The sequence below is a fragment of the Ursus americanus genome, chromosome 23, assembly GCF_024610735.1.
Source record: "Ursus americanus isolate L20-20 chromosome 23, mUrsAme1.1.p, whole genome shotgun sequence".
Taxonomy (NCBI): Eukaryota; Metazoa; Chordata; class Mammalia; order Carnivora; family Ursidae; genus Ursus; species Ursus americanus.
The window spans coordinates 36,044,288-36,062,902 of NC_142149.1; the positions used below are offsets into that span (position 1 = coordinate 36,044,288).

The following is an 18,615-nucleotide window of genomic DNA, read 5'->3' on the forward strand; positions in this document are numbered from 1 at the left end:
TAATGTAAAAATTCCGTTAACAGTATTTTCTTGAACATACAAGAGAGAAGAATGAATAATCAAAGTCAAAGAATAAACAAACAAAAACTAAGAAGCAAAAGACTGGTGATGACACCAGTCTTCGTAATGACAGAGGAATCTGAAGGGATGATGGGAAAAATGAATGCTGTTTCCAAATGCTAAATTTCAAATATGAAAAACAAGTGAAGAAGTCCAACAGCTAGCTAAGGACAAGGGACTCGCAGTGAGGGTTGGAGAAGTAAATTGCGAAGAAATTCAAACACACATCTCAGGTGAAATCAGCAGAGCACCACAGGTGTGGCGGTGAGAGGAGGTGGTCTAGAGTAAGAAGACAAAGATCAAGTGTTGGCTCCAAAAATCACCGGCTGTGTGATCTTGGGCAAGCGACAACTTTTCTGAGACAAAGATTCCTCATCAATAAAATGATAACAATGTCACTAAAACACAGGGATCTATTTTAGACAAGATGAAATGAAAACATGGTATAAAATGTAAAGCCTTTTAAGAGGTCAGTGGCTGTGTTTAGTAGATCAGTTCCCGAAAGGAACACAAAGAGAAGCACAGAAAGAGAAGCTTCAGAATGAGCCTTGCAACACAATCAGGATTAATGATCAGAAAAGAGAATGAACACAGGACAGCAAAGATTAAAGACAGAAGAACAACCTAAGAAAGGTGACTTAGGAGCAAAAAGTGTCAAGGAAGCCAAGATGAGAAGTATCTAGATTGAAGGAAGAGGGGCAAATATAGCCAAAAATTAATAAAGAAGTCAAAAGGGGGAAGCAATTTCATATACGCCTGCCAAGAAATATATGAAATCTCTATAAAGGATATTCTCTGTACATGAAATTCTATCACCTTATGACATGTGCTGTTTAAGAAGTGTTCTGTTATATTGTTTATCAGTACCTCTAAATAGAAAGCAGAATAGGTAACAATGCACATATTTTCTTTCCATGAGAAGATAAAGTGAGTTAGATGAAAAGAAGTAAATGATCCTGTGATTTCCACAAGAACACGGTAAATCGTTACGCATTCTTTCTAAACGACAACACTAGAAAATTAACGTAAAAATGTTTCCCATTGTAAACTCCTGGGAAATAACTGCATAATTGTCACCAAAGCAGTATTTTTAAAAGGTGAGGTTTTTCTAAAGTAGACAACTACTTACCATCTCACCTAGCCCCAGAGCAGCTGACAAGTTTTAGTAAGCAATAGCCAAATAAAAAGCACTTTTCCCTTTCCCAAGTGATTTTAAAAGATTCAGTTAAGTAAGCATTTTCAGCTCTCTAGAAGAGGCAGAATAAGGTTTTACAGTGTAGCTGTATTTCATGTCAGAGGCATATCACTTCTTAATGCTGCAGAAGAGAGCGAAGTAATGTCAGTGCTATTATGGATAAGCCATTTGCAGCAATGTATCATCCCTATTTATTTCAAAATGGATTTTTATGCATTTGTGTTTCCCTTAAAAAGACAATACAAGCACAAATGGGCCAAAAAAAAAAAAAAAAAAGAAGATGATCTAAAAAGGAACCACATAAGGGACTGTGAAGGTAACAAATTAAAAAGACTATTAATCAGATAAAGACCTCATGTAAGAAATTGTTTCTTGGGGCGCCTGGGTGGCACAGCGGTTAAGCGTCTGCCTTCGGCTCAGGGCGTGATCCCGGCATTGTGGGATTGAGCCCCACATCAGGCTCCTCTGCTGTGAGCCTGCTTCTTCCTCTCCCACTCCCCCTGCTTGTGTTCCCTCTCTCGCTGGCTGTCTCTATCTCTGTCAAATAAATAAATAAAAAAATCTAAAAAAAAAAAAAAAAGAAAAAGAAATTGTTTCTTTTTATAGTTTAAATACTGGTCCTTTTCTTGTGTTCTAGAAAGGGTTATTTTTATTTGTTGATTTGTTTCACTTCCCCCCTCTGAGAGTCAAAACTCATCAGGAGACAAGTAATCTAAATGGCATATAAATATGGTTACACAGGCAGGTTAAAAAGAAAATCACTATTTATTACCCAAACTTAACAGACTGGGAGATGATGTACTTAGAAGTCAAATGCCACATCTAGAAGGTTAAATATGCTTGCCTACAGGAGAAACGCGACATGAAGCCTAATCCTCATGAAGCCACACTTCCTTTGGATGAAGATCACAGCACCTGCCCTAAAATCAAAGAGTCAACTCAAGTGAAGGTTAACGAATATCAGTAAACATTGGCTTGGATGTTGTCCTTTCCTGCTTAAATATGTCCTTTCTCTTTCTTTTTTTGATGAGTCTGACTAAAGGTTTAGCAATTTTATTGATCTTTTCAAAGAACCAGCTCCTGGCCTCCTTAATCTGTTCTATTATTTTTTTGGTCTCTATTTCATTTATTTCTGCTCTGATCTTTACTATTTCCTTCCTTCTACCAGCTTTGTGCTTTGTTCTTTTTCTAGTTCCTTTAGGTGTAAGATTAGGTTGGGATTTTACTTGCTTCCTGAGTTGCTCAGGAAGGTACTGCTGTAATTTTCCCTCTTGGAACAGCACTGCTGCATCCCAACTGTCTAAATGCTCTAACCACAAAACACAGGGTGACTGAATGGATAAAAAAGCAAGAGCCACCTATATGTTGCCCACCAGAGACTCACTTGAGACCTAAAGACACATGCAGACTGAAAATGAAGGGACGGAAACACATTTACCATGCAAATGGAAGCAAAAAGAAAGATGGGGTAGTAATATTTATACTGGACAAAATAGACTTTAAAACAAAGACTGTAGCAAGAGACAAAGGACACCACCTAACGAAGGAAACAACAAGAGAATATAACAATTATAAGTACTTATGCACCCAACATAGAAGCACCTAAATACATAAAGCAACTATTAACAGACATTAAGGAAGAAAATGACAGTAGTTCAGTAACAGCAGGGGACAACATCCTACTTACATCAGTGGATATATCATCCACACAGAAAACCAACAAGGAAGCAGTGGCTTTGAATGACACATAGGACCAGATGCTTTTTAACAGATATAGTCAGAACATTTCATCCCAAAACAACGGAATACATATTTTTGTGTGTATTCCAAGTGCACATGGAACATTCTCCAAAATAAATCACGTTTTAGGTCACAAAACAAGTCTTATAAATTAAAAAAGGCTGAAATCATATCATGCATCTTTTCTGACCACAATGGTATGAAACTAGAAATCAACCACAAGGAAAATTCTGTGAGAAGAACATCAACACATGGAGGCTGAACAACACGCTCCTAAACAATGAATGGGTCAGCCAAGAAATCAAAGAGGAAACCAAAACATACATGCAGACAAATGAAAATGAAAATATAACTGTCCAAAATATTTGAGATGCAGCAAAAGCTATTCTAAGAAGGAAGGTAGGAGCAATACAGGCTCACCTCAAGAAGCAAGAAAAATCTCAAACCTAACCTTACACCTTAAGGAGCTAGAAAAAGAACAAAGCCCAAAGCCAGTAGAAGGAAGGAATCTAGGCTGCTTTTATAAAAAAAATCCTGCAAATATTATTTCATTTTCAGCTTTATAGCACAAAAGGAGTATCTGCTAACTTTATCCATAAGCTTCAGCCAAAGTTAGACTAAAGGTAGGGGCGCCTGGGTGGCTTAGTTGGTTAAGCTGCTACCTTTGGCTCAGGTCACGGTCTCAGGGTCCTGGGATCCAGCTCCACAGTGGGCTCCCTGCTCAGCAAGGAGTCTGCTTCTCCCTTTGCTGCCACTCCCCTCCCCCTGCCACTCATGCTCTCTAATAAATAAATAAAATCTTTAAAAAAAAAAAAAAAAAAAGCTAAAGGTACATATAGGCTTTCTTCCAAATTTCCAGCCCTGACAAGATTTCTAGCCTCATCTGCAGACTTAAGCAACTCTCAAACTTTATCAGTTTAGGTCTTTTCCATTTTCTGAAGCCATTATCTTACCTCCTCCCAGATTAGAACACAGAGGGGCCTTTTACCTATTATGTTTGTGGCCACTGGTATTCAGATGGAGCCCCCAGGACAGTATAGCAGGTTTGCAAAATGCACAGTAAGTTCTTTTCTAGACTATAAAAGCATGAGGAAGACCAACTGCCTAGAGTTACTTCTCACTCAAAACCTAGTTCATCTGCTTACCTGCCATGATGTATTGGCAAGTGTTTACGATGGATTCCATGACTTCCTTCCACAAAAGCATTGGGAGGCTTATGGTACACTGAAGCCAGAGATCCAATGTGGCAGATAAGCTCATCCAGCAGAGTTGGCTCAATAAGATCTGTCTCCTCGGAGATCAGTGGCTTCTCAGACAAGACCACTTCTTTGGCTGTGACAGGGTCCGTTGAGAGAAGGCGCCAATAAATATAGCCCCGGTCTCGAAGGTCAGGATTATCAGAATCCTAATGAAAGGCAAGGGCAAGAAGGTTTAAATGGAACTTTTCTCCATACAGAAACCCAACCTGCTTGATTTATTATCAAGAAGATGCTATAGTGATCTATAAAGAGTTGGCTGTTAAGATATTTAAACTCAGGTTCCTGGGTGGCTCAGTTGGTTAAAGCGTCTGCCTTCAGTTTAAGTCATGATCCCGGGGTCCTGGGATCCAGCCCCGCAATGGGCTCTCTGCTCAGCTGGGAAGCCTGCTTCTCCCTCTCCCTTTGCCACCCCTCCCCCACCCCAGCTCACCTGTTCGAGCTCTCTCTCTCAAATAAATAAAATCTTTTTTTTAAAAAACATATTTAAACTCAACATAGTTTTAACAGTCATAATTCTATAATTTCCAATGTTTCAACGAATTTAAATATAAATTGAGATGGGTTAGTCCTAAGACTGAAATTCAAGAAAAGTTGGGAAACGGAAAATAGAAGTTTAATCTGGTAAAAATTAACTTCTTGAGATGGCCTTGGAACATAAAAATAATGTTTTTAAACTGCTATAAATATTAGCGGGATAATTCATGAAATACACCTTCCAAATATTTCACCCATACCTTCCTTCTTCATTCAAATATTTATTAAGTATCTCCTATGGAGACACTGGCTAGGCCTTGGAAATAAAGGGTAACAACACATAGTGTCTAACTGAATAAGCCCAGAGTACTAATTGTAACAATACAGTATGAGAGGTACTATTACCTAAACTAATAAAAACTGTCAAAGAGTACATGGAACTAAGTGCTTTCCAAAGGGGTGACATTTTGGGGCGGAGCGGGGACAGAAGGAGAGGGAGAGAAACTTTTTTTGTCGTTGTTAAAGATTTTATTATTTGAGAGAGAGCACAAGCAGGAGGAGGGACAGAGGGAGGGGAACAAGCAGACTCCCCATTGAGTGGGGAGCCGGACACGGGGCTCAATCCCAGGACCCTGAGATCATGACCCAAGCTGAAGTCAGACACTTAACCAACTGAGCCACCCAAGCGCCCCTGGCAAAGGGGTGACATTTTATTCTGTCTTTCCTGTGGTAGTTTTAAAATAATTTTATACATACTCATGGCTGGAAAAAAAAATTTATCAATGCCACATCACAATTAGAAGTTTGTAATATAAAAACAAGTCTCTGAGGAACCTGGCTGGCTCAGTTGGTAGAGTTAACAACTTTTGTTCTTGGGAGTCATGAGTTCAAGCTCCACAGTGGGTATAGAGATTACTTAAAATTAAAATCTTAAAAAAAATTAAAAAAAAAATTTAAAATAGGTTATGTCTGAGTGGTTCAGTCAGTTAAGCATCTGCCTTTGGCTCAGGTCACAATCCCCGGGTCCTGGGATCAAGTCCCATGTCAGGCTCTCTGCTCAGCAGGGAACCTGCTTCTCCCTCTCCCTCTGCCCCTCCCCCTGCTCTTGCTCTCTCTCCCACTCTGTTTAATAAATAAATAAAATATTTTTAAAAATAAATTAAAAATAAAAATAAATAAAAATTTTAAGTCTTCCCAAATATCCAACCCTTCCCCACTTTAACTCTCCAGTGTGGTATGTATCCTTCCAGAAAGCTCCTAAGTGTACATATACTCATTTTATACAAAACCAGTTTCACTTTATATATACTGCGCTGCAAGGTGTTTTTCACATTAGCATACACACCTGCAAATTTCCCCTGTATATACAGCACTGCATCATTACTGACTAATGCCCTATCAAGGGATATTTAGATTCCTGCCTCTTTCTCCCTTCTTCCTGCCATTCATTCATGTGATCATTACAGAGTGGAAGTAAGTATCCTGGTATCTACCTCTCAGAGTATGTGGACATGGTGGCACGTATGCCCACGCTGTTCCATTGCCACAACAGTAAGTCCCTGTTCCAGTTATCTGTATTTAAAACACACATACAAAAATATTTTCTTCAAAACTGGGCCAATCTGAGGGCTTCCATGTGAGTTTCTAAGTAGGCAGATGAACTGGTTCATGATCTAGCCACGTAAGGCACTTAGCATTCAGCTTAATACTAGCAGTGAACCCAATGCATAGTTTTAAATGGTTTTGCTCAGCTGTATATCATTTAATTTGCATCCACAGTGGATTACTGGTTAAAAACAAAAAAGCATAAAGAACACCAAGATACGGAAAGTTAGTTAACAGAGTATCAAAATGGTATACATAACTTAAGATCATCTTTATCATATACATAGGTTGCATCACTGGAACAGAAGTGCATATATAGATATAGATATATAGATATATAGATATAGATATAGATATATCTATATCTATATCTATATCTATATCTATATCTATATATGCATTACATACCATATCAAAATGTTTGTAGTATTTGAAATGCCAAGGTTAAAAAAAGGAAACAGTGATAGTATCCAATTTACATGATTTTGTTTTGTTTTTGAGGGGTTGGGTAATTTGTTTATAAATAGCAGCCTGAAACTTCCTCACTTAGATTTTCATTTGGAAACAAAGTTTAAACATCATAAAACATAAATAAATTGATTTTTTAAGAGAGTAGAATATGAGTTTCTCAAAATAACAGGTCAGGAAAGCAATCCCCCCACCCCAGCTTTTGTTGATACATAAATCAAAAGTTAAATCTTAATTTATATATTCAATCCCCTGCACACCATTTGAAATTTGTAGACTAATTATGCTTTTTATTATATAATTAAAATGCACATTGCACATCCCTTGACTGGGAAAATTCGGTCTTCTGCCTTTACAAATTAGTAATATTGTTGAAGTATTAAACTTTGTAATACAATTTAATAATACTGATTAAAATATTTTTTACTTCAAATTATGTATTTCTTCTATTATGCATACACTTAACCAAATGGCAAAAAATAATTCCTGTGGGGATTTACAAAATTATGTACATCTATAAAAAAAAGTTTTAGTCCCCTCCACAAATTCAAAACACTGCAATAGGGCAAAATGCTGCATACAGAATCACCGGATTAAAGGGTATACACACTGAGGGTGCCTAGGTGGCTCAGTCAGTTAAGTCTGACTCTATTTTTTCTTTTTTAAAGACTTTATTTATTTGGGGGCTCCTGGGTGGCTCAGCCATTAAACGTCTGCCTTCGGCTCAGGTCATGATCCCACGGTCCTGGGATCGAGCTTCGCATCGTGCTCCCTGCTCAGTGGGAAGCCTGCTTCTCCCTCTCATACTCCCCTTGCTTGTGTTCCCTCTCTCGCTGTCTCTCACTGTCAAATAAATAAATAAAATCTTAAAAAAAAGGGGGGGGGAGATTTTATTTATTTATTTGGGAGAGGGAGCGAGCCCAAGTGGGGGGTGGAGGGAGAGGCAAAGGGAGAGGCAGATACCCCGATGACGGGCTCAATCCCAGGATCCCGAGATCATGACCTCAGCTGAAGGCAGACGCTTGACAGACTGAGCCCCCAGGCGCCCCAGTTCAATCTGACCCTTGATTTTGGTTTAGGTCATGACCTCAGGATTGTGAGATTGAGTCTCATGTTGGGCTCTGGGCATGGAGCCTGCTTGCGATTCTCTCTCCCTTTCCCTCTGCCCCCCTTCTACCACATGCTCTCTCTCAAAAAATAAACAAATAATAAAGGGTATACACACTGTAAATCTTAATAGACACAGAATTTAAAAATATAGTCCTGTAAGAAATGACTACAAATTTTCCAAGACCTAAAGTTAAGAGCAGGAAAGAATCTCCACTGTTTGAACACTGCTGTTCTGAGGGCTGATCTGTTAGGCCTATTGCAAGCTGGCCTTCACTACCTCACTATTCATCTGTAGGCCACAAGAAATCTGGCCCATGGTTTTGGATCTGCTTTTCTGCTAGCCCCACACAGTTCCTTGCCAGGATCTGGAAAAATAGTACATTTCTAAAAATCTGAGAGCTTCCAAAACAATTCTTATCAGGCAAGCTCTAAAACAGTAATTCTTAAGCTGGACAGTGCACCAACATTATAACACACCAGGAAAGCCACTCTGTGGCAGATTCCAGGGCCACAGCATAGATTTCATTCATTATGTCAGGAGCAGGCCCAGGAATTTATACTTCCAACAAGCAGCACAGGTGATCTTGAGGATGGTGGTTTCTAGTTCCCAGAGAAGTCTTCATCTTAATTTTTCTTTCATATTCTACACAGGGTTAATTATTAAAGTCTGGACACCTCTGTGTATATTCTTAACTAATTCCTCTCTAACTACCAAAACAAAGAAGACAAATCTTTAAAACAAAGCTTTGGATTCAAGGGTTCATTTTGTTATCCCCTAATAATATTTCTAATTATACCATCACTTTATTTAAAATTAGAAGCATAAATATTTCACATGTACTTTACTGAAATCTCAGCACAGGTAAAAAAATAGTATTAATTAACTCCACTGTAAAGATGGGAGAGGAGCAGTATTAAAAAGAAATCTGCTCAGTCATGTCCTGAACCAGGGATGTGGCAGAAACAGAACCCCATCACCCAATTCAAATTAACACAACTTAGCAGATCACACTGCCCTCAATTTAAATTGCTACCAGCCAAAAGTATTAGGTTCAGCAGCTCTTCCTGCCCACAAGTCTTGTTCCTGTGCTTTAATAAAACCACCTTTTGCATCAGAAAAAAAAAAAGTATTAGATTCTTATTTCACGAATTTGAGGGGGAAAAAAAGAGAAAAAACTTCCAGTGGAAATTTATATTACTATATATATATATATATGTACAATAATAATTACACATATATGCCCAATATATAAATGTGCTTGTTCTTTTATGCTAACTCCTCAGATCTCATTAACTGGACTGAAAAGGCAGGGCTAGGGAAACTGCTTAATAATTATTTATAGCCAAGTATGAAATAATCATCTACAATGATCTTAAAACTACTAAGTTCACTTATACGTATGGCTTATGCACAATAGCGCTTCAAGCAGGGAAAGCAGAGAATGTGTAGTCTCCAAGTCATCCCCGCCCTTCAGACTAGAGAAGCAGCACAGCACAGTAGATAAGGGCAAAGACACTGAAGCCAGGCTTCCTGGGTTTGAGTCCTAGCTCTGCCCCATACTAACTGGGCCTACGTCCCAGTTTCCTCATGTATAAAATAGGAATAATACCGGGGTGCCTGGGTGGCTCAGATGGTTAAGTGTCTGCCTTCAGCTCAGGTTGTGATCCCAGGCTCCTAGGATCGAGCCAAATGTTGGGCTCCCAGCTCAGCAGGGAGTCTACTTCTCCCTCTCCCTCTGTCTCTCCCCCTGCTCATGGTCTCTCTCTGTATCGCTCTGTCTCAAATGAATAAATAAAATCTTTAAAAAAATAGGAATAATACAACAGTAGCAACCCTTATTGAGATTAAGTTAACATGTGAAGTGCTTACTAGAATGCCTGGTACATAGTAAGCACAATACAAATGGTTATTATTAAAGATTCTATACTAGCCCTTGTACAAGAAGTCTAGAATCAGGAATATCTGATGGTTTACTTATACCCTGCCCTGTCCTAGAAAAGGACTTAGCAAAGCTTACAAAAAGGCATCCAAGGCTAGAGAGTCTGACTCAAACTAAAAAACAGAAAAATGCATACCACAATGACCCACACGTTTTTGACAGGAGATCCTTAAATTTGATTCTAAGGTTTCCAACTGATACGCTCGAGACACCTAGTCGGGTAAGCCACTGAGATGGGCAGTTAACTACATACCAATGGTTTAGGAGAATTCAAAACTGGTTAGGAATTTGTCTAATGGGACCTCATAAGGAAAAAGACATATTATGGAATAACAAATAACTTTGACAACAGACCCAAAGAGGACAGTTTCTCATGACAACCCTTGCTACAAGATGATGGTATCCATGTAATTTCGTAAATGAAATTCTATTAGGGGTCAGAAACAATGCAGTCTAGATACCCAGCCCTGTAATAATCTGGCTTGATTCAGTGCTGAATTTCAATTATATGTAAGAATAGAGAGTCCTTGTATTCTTTAGGCAATCCTCCCTAAACACTTTATCTAAGGAAAGTTTTTTTTTTTTTTTTTTAAAGATTTTATTTATTTATTCGACAGAGATAGAGACAGCCAGCGAGAGAGGGAACACAAGCAGGGGGAGTGGGAGAGGAAGAAGCAGGCTCATAGCGGAAGAGCCTGATGTGGGGCTCGATCCCATAACGCCGGGACCACGCCCTGAGCCGAAGGCAGGCGCTTAACCGCTGTGCCACCCAGGCGCCCCTTAAGGAAAGTTTTGAAAAATACCAGGAGGTAAGACTGAGTTTGAACTCTGACAAGAATCCAAAATACAGCTCTCTTATGATGCCTTTTAAATACAGACCCATAAGGCTTAAATAGGAGATGGAGATAGGGTTGAGAACTTGGGAATACAAGGGGAACCTACCAAATACACTTGCTTGATTATAAGACTATCCCTATCTAGAGATGAGCAGAGAGCAAGGCCCAGACTCTCTCAGAAACTTGTTTTAAATCCATCTTATCAGAGATCCAAACGAGTGATCAAGGGTCTACATGAGGAAGTCTAGAATGCTCACTTCAACACAGGTGCTATTAAATAACCACTGCCTTGACGGTTACAGAAACTGCTTTGCTTCAGACAAAGGAAGATATTTAAAAGGGAAGTTTAAGAAAAAAAAAAAAAAAAAAAACTCCAAAGAACTCTTACAAATAAATTTTGAAAGATGTAAAATTAGTAATAGGAAAGATGACAGGTTAGAACTAGGCAAAGCACTGTGAAAGGATTTTAAATTTTGATAAAATACCACTATAAAGATATGAATAAGAAAAATGGTGAACTGAGTATCTGAATCAGATTCATATGTAGACACAGACCTGAACTTCCGACAGCCTGTTACAGCCAGCCTGTTCGTAAACTCAATTAAGAACATAAGTAACTACTCTAGTTACACTAGATAAAATAATTATTTTGATCTCTGTGCATCTAAAACTGTGACCTGATCTCTATGGCTGGCTGCCACATTCCTGAAATCAGAACTTATCCTAGGGAGGACCAAAAATATCCAATAATTAAAAAGGCAGCATAAGCACTTTAAAATTATTTAAAGAGATAGGCAATCAACTCGAGAAGGTAGAACAATACCTGAGACCTTTGTCAAGACATATACCAGCATTATATGGTACTTTCATTTGAAGCTAAAATTAAGTCCCCCAAAAGGAGCGAGATTCAAGTGAGTCACCCAGTATTGTGAGACTCAATGTCATTTTCACATAGTAGTAGGTCCTTCATTGACAGTAAAAAAAAAACCTAAGTTCAATTTTCATGAACTATCATAAAAACTGCAGTCAATTCACTTAAAATCCATAGAACCAGCTGTAATTCAGTGGTATAAAAGACACTGTTTTTACATTTTAACAGGATCTAGACTGCACCCTTTCCAATTAAAACCTCTTCAAATGAATCTTCTTAGAAAGTTTCCTAATTTCCTAAATATAAAACCAGACAAATCAAACCCACGCTTTTTCTAGATTTCATACCTGTGTTGCCAAACTCAAGACTTGCTGTACCAGCTCCTGTGTTTCTGATGGTTTCTTGAGAAACAGCTTCACGATGGCAGTAAGCAGAGTGAGCTGCACCTAAGGCCGTGACATGATTTAACAGATAAAGTGAAAGGCATTTACATGATTCCCTACCACCATTTCCAAAGTAGTGCTTATCCATCTATGAATTACTATGGGGGCTTTCTGATTTTGATTAAGAGAGAAAGGCTAAAACTCAGCCATTATCAAAAATAGCAGGTCAAAGGTATTCATCAATTAACTCAATGGCCTCTTATCCCTAAACTGCATTTTTGGCATCAAAAATTGCTTCATTATTTATTAAATCCTTTATTATTTACTTCCGCCAAAAGATACAACTTAGGGAGAATTAGGGAATTATCTGTCATACTAGAGTAAGAGCCAGGAAATAGTAAAATCGCACCAGATCACAGCTAATTAAGAGTGGGCTGCTGAACCATACAGAAAGCCACAGGCTTGTATGGGCTCCTTGTAAAGGCCCAAAGTTACTATGGCAAATTACGTACATGACCTTCACCGTGCAGTGAGTGCAAATGCCAGGGGAAAAGGGTTTTATAATTTATCTGCTTCTCTGGGCCTGTAGCTCCGAGGTCAGGTCTCTCCATTTCAGCAGAGGAGAGACAGAAGATGGGAGAAAGTCCAACCACCCACAGAGAATCTTTCCAAACGGCACATGCCAGCCCTCACCCCAGCCCCAGGAGAGAACCCCTGCTGTATTGAGCCACAACCATTAGGAACAGGAATAGGTCATCTTCTGGTGAGAGAAAATTAAGAAGTGGTAACTACTGCTTCAGCCAGTAGTTGTTAAAGTGTGGTTCTGGACCACTAGCAGCAGCAGCACCCGGAACCCAGTAAGAAATGAAAATGCTTAAGCCCATCTCAGACCCAACGAGTCAGAAACACTAAGGATGGGGCCCAGCAACCTGTGTTTTAACAAACTCTCTAGGTTCATTAAAGTTTGAGAACCACTGGTCTAAAGAAGATTTGTCCCACCAGAAATCAGCACAAATGAAAAGATGACCCCTTTGGGGAGAAAATGAACATACTATATATGTAAATTCTCTCTCTCTCTCTCTCTCTCTCTCTCTCTCTCTCACACACACACACACACACACACACACACACAGACATACACACACACTGGAAAGTGCTTAACCTTTACTTTCCCTGAAATATTCCCCAAAAGATCAGACACAGGACACAAATGAGAATTTACCTGGGTGCTTTCATCATGAAAACCCTCCAGGAAGCTCTCTAATAACTCATCTGCATTGTCAATTCTCTCAGCATATTCTCCCACAATCCAAATCATAGCTGCTCGAGCATCTGGTTCATCCAGCGAGTCTAAGTTCTCACACAGAGTGGCAATGATACTTTCATACCTGATTTAACAAAATGAACTATGGTTACACTGGGCACTATTGAGAATTGTATTTAACAATGAAGGCTAAAAACAAAACCACCACTATAAAGGTTTTTGGTCAAGAGAATGCACAGGTTTTAAGCCAGAAGATTATGTCTTAAATTTCCCTTCAATTATGTTTTCATACTGGACCATAAGCTGCTATAAAAGCTCATCAGGTATTCTTTTCTTTTTCTTTTTTTGTTTTCAAAGATTTTGTTTATTTGAGAGATAGAGAGAGAGAGCATGGGAGGGAGGGGCAGAGGGAGAAGCAGACTCCCTGATGAGCAGGGAGCCCCATGTGGGACCTGATTCCAGGACCCTGAGATCATGACCTGAGCTGAAGGCAGATGCTTAACCGACTGAGCCACCCAGGCGCCCCAGATAGTCTTTTCACAAGGAAAAATTAACCTGTGGTATACGATAATACCACTAACTTATACTTCTAACAATCTTTCCAATAACTGGATCAGAGAATTTTCCTATGTATTATTGCATTTTGTCTTCATGGTAGAGGAACAGAAATTCCACTTTACTTTTAGGAAAACAGAGTTAGACAACAACAGCATCCAGACTAGAAACAGTAATTTTGTCCACTACTCCACTAACTCTGCTTTTTACAGAGATCATTATGTTCCTTCCTCCCAAGGCACCCACACTAATGACTTGTTTCTCCAAAGAAACAAAAAATGCAAGTACTTATTTTTATTTGTACAGGTCTATAGAGCTCTCACTTTTATCATGCTGAATCCATCTCCTTGGCTAATTAGTTTTAAACATAAAAACGACAATGTAGGGGCGCCTGGATGGCACGGTTGGCTGATTGTCTGACTCCCGGTTTCAGCTCAGGTTGTGATCTTGGGGCCATGGGATCGAATCCCACATTGGGCTCCGTGCTCAGAAGAGTCTAAGTTTTTTTCTCCCTCTGTTCTCCCCCCTCACTGGCTCGGTCTCTCAAAAATAAATCAATCTTTTAAAAAATGACAATGTATAATAAATTAACATGTAGACAACCGAATAGTACGTTTGTTTGCCCTACTTCCACTGATTAAACCAGGTTCCTGATAGTACTTTCTTAAAATTAAACTATCATAAACCTTTGTTAATAGAAACCAGAAATGGAGACATTTCTCTGCTAATCACAATGAAATATACATCTCCACCCTTAATCTTTCTAAACTTAGAAACCCAACTCTCCTCTTTTCTGGGAGAGTGACAAAAGCACATGGTCCTTTTCCCCAAAATACCACTTCTAAAATTAAAAAATATATATATAATGCTTAATAAACCACAAACTTGCTAAATAAAGTATTTCTGCCAATTCTGAGTGCACCACTAAGCTAACTTACTGCAAGTTGCATCATTTAACACTATCTTTAAAGACTAATCAGAATCTTCAGCACAACACATCTCTATGATTATAAGGCAAAATGAGGTTTAGGATGCTTACAAGACCTGCTTTTATTTCACCCTTTCAGATCCTTTAATCACTTGCCTTCAAAATCAAACCTAATCAGGCATTTTTGCTTCATAAACTAAGAGGGTTCAATGTGAAAAATCTGTGGACTGAAACTGTAGATTCTGCATACTTTCATGGGAATAGTTATAATACTGCAGAAAGGGACAGAGATTCTGATAATTCATTACATGTTCTATAATTTTCTACAAAGTAGTAGGTAACATGCAAAGTAAACAAACTGTCACCTTCCTGGCTTTTACAATCATGTGGCTATTAATTTATCATTCAAACTGAAACGTTTATTTCTGAGAGTGAAAAGAAGCACAACTATTAATTACGCCTGGGAACAGGCATAAACTGAAATATGGCTGGACAATCTGTAATATATGGGCTTTCTCTTTAATAGCAACATCACTGACAAAGAATCTGGTCAACTTTGGGGCGCCTGGGTGGCTCAGTCGTTAAGCGTCTGCCTTCGGCTCAGGGCATGATCCCGGCGTTATGGGATTGAGCCCCACATCAGCTCCTCCGCTGGGAGCCTGCTTCTTCCTCTCCCACTCCCCCTGCTTGTGTTCCCTCTCTCTGGCTGTCTCTCTCTGTCAAATAAATAAATAAATAAATAAATAAATAAATAAATAAATAAAATCTTAAAAAAAAAAAAAAAAGAATCTGGTCAACTTCAATATATGCCAGTTGACTGTCATTCAGCTTCTATTCCTCTCTATGTACTAAAGCGGGATGAAAAATCAGGTTTTGATCCCTGTACTAACCACCTTCTACTTTTTTTTTTTAACATTTATAACACTCTTTTATGTTTTTAATTATTTTTTTTTAAGATTTTATTTATTCATTTGAGAGAGAGAGAGCACACAAGCAGGGGCAGAGGGAGAGGGAAAGGGAGAAGCAGGCTCCCCGCTGCGCCAGCCAGGAACCTTGATGTGGGACTCGGTCTCAGGATCTGGAGATCATGACCTGAGCCAAAGGCAGACACTCAACTATCTGAGCCACCCAGGCGCCCTTTAATTATTTTAATTTAAAAATTATTTTTCATAATAAAGTATCCTATTTTAACAGGCTTTTTAACAAAGTATCCTATTATGACCAGTTACATTACAAAGAATAATTCTCACCTAGCCAATTTCAAAGTGCCTTATTTAAACATTTCCTAAATGGTTTGAGGAAAAAGGTAGAAGTATTTGGACATACTTGTTGGGGTACTTGCGAAAGATGTCCCTGATGACAACAATTGCCTCTTGGACCACATAATTTACTTTGGTCTGGATGAGATCAAGCAATGTGCTCACACAGCGCTCTGCAGATTGCTACAAAGAAGAACATAATAAATGACAAGTCAGATGATCTCTCCAATAATGCAACCTCAAAATAAAAATAACTAGACTAAAAGATCAGGCACTTAATTGACCAAGCTATACTAGAGGCTAGGCTTTTTGACGGAGATACACAGAAGTTCCAGTTATAGTCCAAATCTTATTCATTGCAAAATATATTGACAGATAAGTCGATTCAAACAAAACTAATCATCTTGGATAGCCATGGAGAACAGAAATGAGAAGAAAGAATGAGTGAAGGTAGGAGGAAAGAAGAATGAAAGAATAAACCAAGGTAGGTCTTTTCCTAGAGTTCATGGATGAGTGGAGACAGCAGAAGGCATCTTTAAACCTCTTGAAATGAAATTGCCAAATTGCATATGTGCACACAAGTATATTTTCCAGGGAGAGGATCCATGGCTTTCATTATATTTTCAAAGTTATCTGTGACTCAAGAAACTCTAAGGAAAATTTGCCATCTTCTGAACTATATAACTGAAAGTCTATGGCCTTAGATAAACTGCAATTTTCCCCAGCTTATAGTTCATCTATAAAATTTAATCTATTAATCTTTTATTAATGAAGGGACTATGGGAGACTACAAGTGATAAAACTAATATGCTGAAACTATAAGTCATAGTTGTTGTTTTTTTTTTTAAAGATTTTATTTATTTATTTGATAGAGAAAGAGCAGGAAAGCACAAGCAGGAGGAGTGGCAGAGGGAGAAGGAGAAGCAGGTTCCCCACTGTGCAGGGAGCCTGATGTGGGGCCCGATCCCAGGACCCTGGAATCAAGACCTGAGCTGAAGGCAGTTGCTTAACCAACTGAGCCACCCAGGCACCCTGTATAAGTCATAGTTTTTAAAAGAAGAAGGGTTTCAGACAAGAGATCCTAAAAATCAAGGACTGATTTATTATATATCATAATGTGCTCTGATGTGTCACTCCATTACCTACCTCCTGATAAGATGCAATAGAAAGTACCCAGTATCGGCTAAGAGGTATTTCTGCCTAACACTGAACATGAACATTACCAAACCTCTAGATTTAATTATGTAAAGGGGATGGCAGAATGAGAAAAACAGTATCACTAAAATACAACCATCCAAATCCAGACTCTGGAAAATTGTACAAACCTGATGACCTAGTCCCTTTAATAAATGGCATCAAAAGTAAGTAACTAAAGACTTAAGAGACAGTAACCAAATGCAACGTGTGGATCTTCTTTAGATTTTTATTTGAACAAGCCCCCTATAAAAAGACCCTGAGACACAATTAGGGAAAATTGAACATGGACCGGGTCTTCAATGAGATTAAGAATTATTGTTAATTGTTGGGTACAGTAATGGTATTGTGACAATGTATTTTTTTCAGGATGTTCTCTATTAGATACACACACTGGACTACTCTAGTAAGATCCTATCTGGGATCTGCATTAAAATCCAACAGCACTCCGCTAGGAGGAAAAAGATAAAAGCAGCAACATGTTGATATTTTGTTCAAAATGGGTGATGTGTACATGAGAGCTCATTATCAACTTTAGTGTATGCCTGACAACCTTGGTAATAAAACCTTTTAAAGGTACTAAGTTAAACCACTCCAAGCTAAAATGCAAAATAAAATTGCATCTTGAGGTTATTCATGATGACTCTGTTGCACCACAGAATGATTCTGCCATCTTTTATGTATTTTTTCCATTTCTGGATTCTATTTTATTCATTTTTAGCTAGTAGTTCCTGTGCAGTCACTGCAACAGCAAAATAATTGGAAAATTTTAAATATATAAATTGTGATAAATTATAAAGTATACAGGATATAGGTTATGTAAGATTTAAATTATCATAAATTAAATAATACAGATACAGTGGTTAACACAGGGCTTGATATAAAGCTCACATTTAGTGAGCCCTTCCTATCATTATTATAATAAAGACAAAAGGCCATTTCCCACGATGCATCAATATTTGAAAAATATTTAAGTCTGGGACAGTAATATTCGAGCAATTTGTCATCTCAACCATACTGCTTTTTTATTAAAGCAAAAAAAAAGCCTACCATTATTACAGCAGTATGGCAGAGAGGCAAGAGTAAACATCCAATCACTGTTCAGACAAAAAAGTCCAGAAACAGAGAAATATATACACACTTATAAAATTTAGTATGAGATAACATTTTTAACAGTGAGGAAAGTATGATTTGTTCTAGTGTTTGATCCTCACCCTCATATTTTTCACCAAAATTCTAATTGTTTTAATTATTAAAAATATCTTTAAACGTAAAAAAACAGAACCTCTGCCATAGAAGTAGACAATAATGATGAGTTTTAGTCTGAGTGAAGCACAATCTTCTAGATGTGCCACTAAAGAGCTACAGAGAAAACAACTCACCACATCAGAAAATGCAAACTTCTGTGCATCAAAACAGCAAATGAAATCAAAAGGAAAACAAATTGGGAAAACAACTGCTAACAAAATGAGGG

General features: G+C 38.2%; 1 protein-coding gene across 2 annotated transcripts in view; it reads right to left on the minus strand.

Annotated features, from left to right (window-relative positions):
* Positions 1 to 18,615, minus strand: part of AP2B1 (adaptor related protein complex 2 subunit beta 1) — a 119,797-nt gene that overhangs the window by 59,446 nt on the left and 41,736 nt on the right. For both annotated transcript variants that reach the window (XM_045773673.2, XM_045773672.2), the window contains exons 10-13: positions 16,015 to 16,130; positions 13,164 to 13,329; positions 11,906 to 12,004; positions 4,141 to 4,400 (exon numbers count right to left, since the gene is read on the minus strand). In XM_045773673.2, coding sequence (XP_045629629.1) covers positions 4,141 to 4,400; positions 11,906 to 12,004; positions 13,164 to 13,329; positions 16,015 to 16,130 — 641 coding nt within the window. The remainder of the gene's footprint in view (positions 1 to 4,140; positions 4,401 to 11,905; positions 12,005 to 13,163; positions 13,330 to 16,014; positions 16,131 to 18,615) is intronic.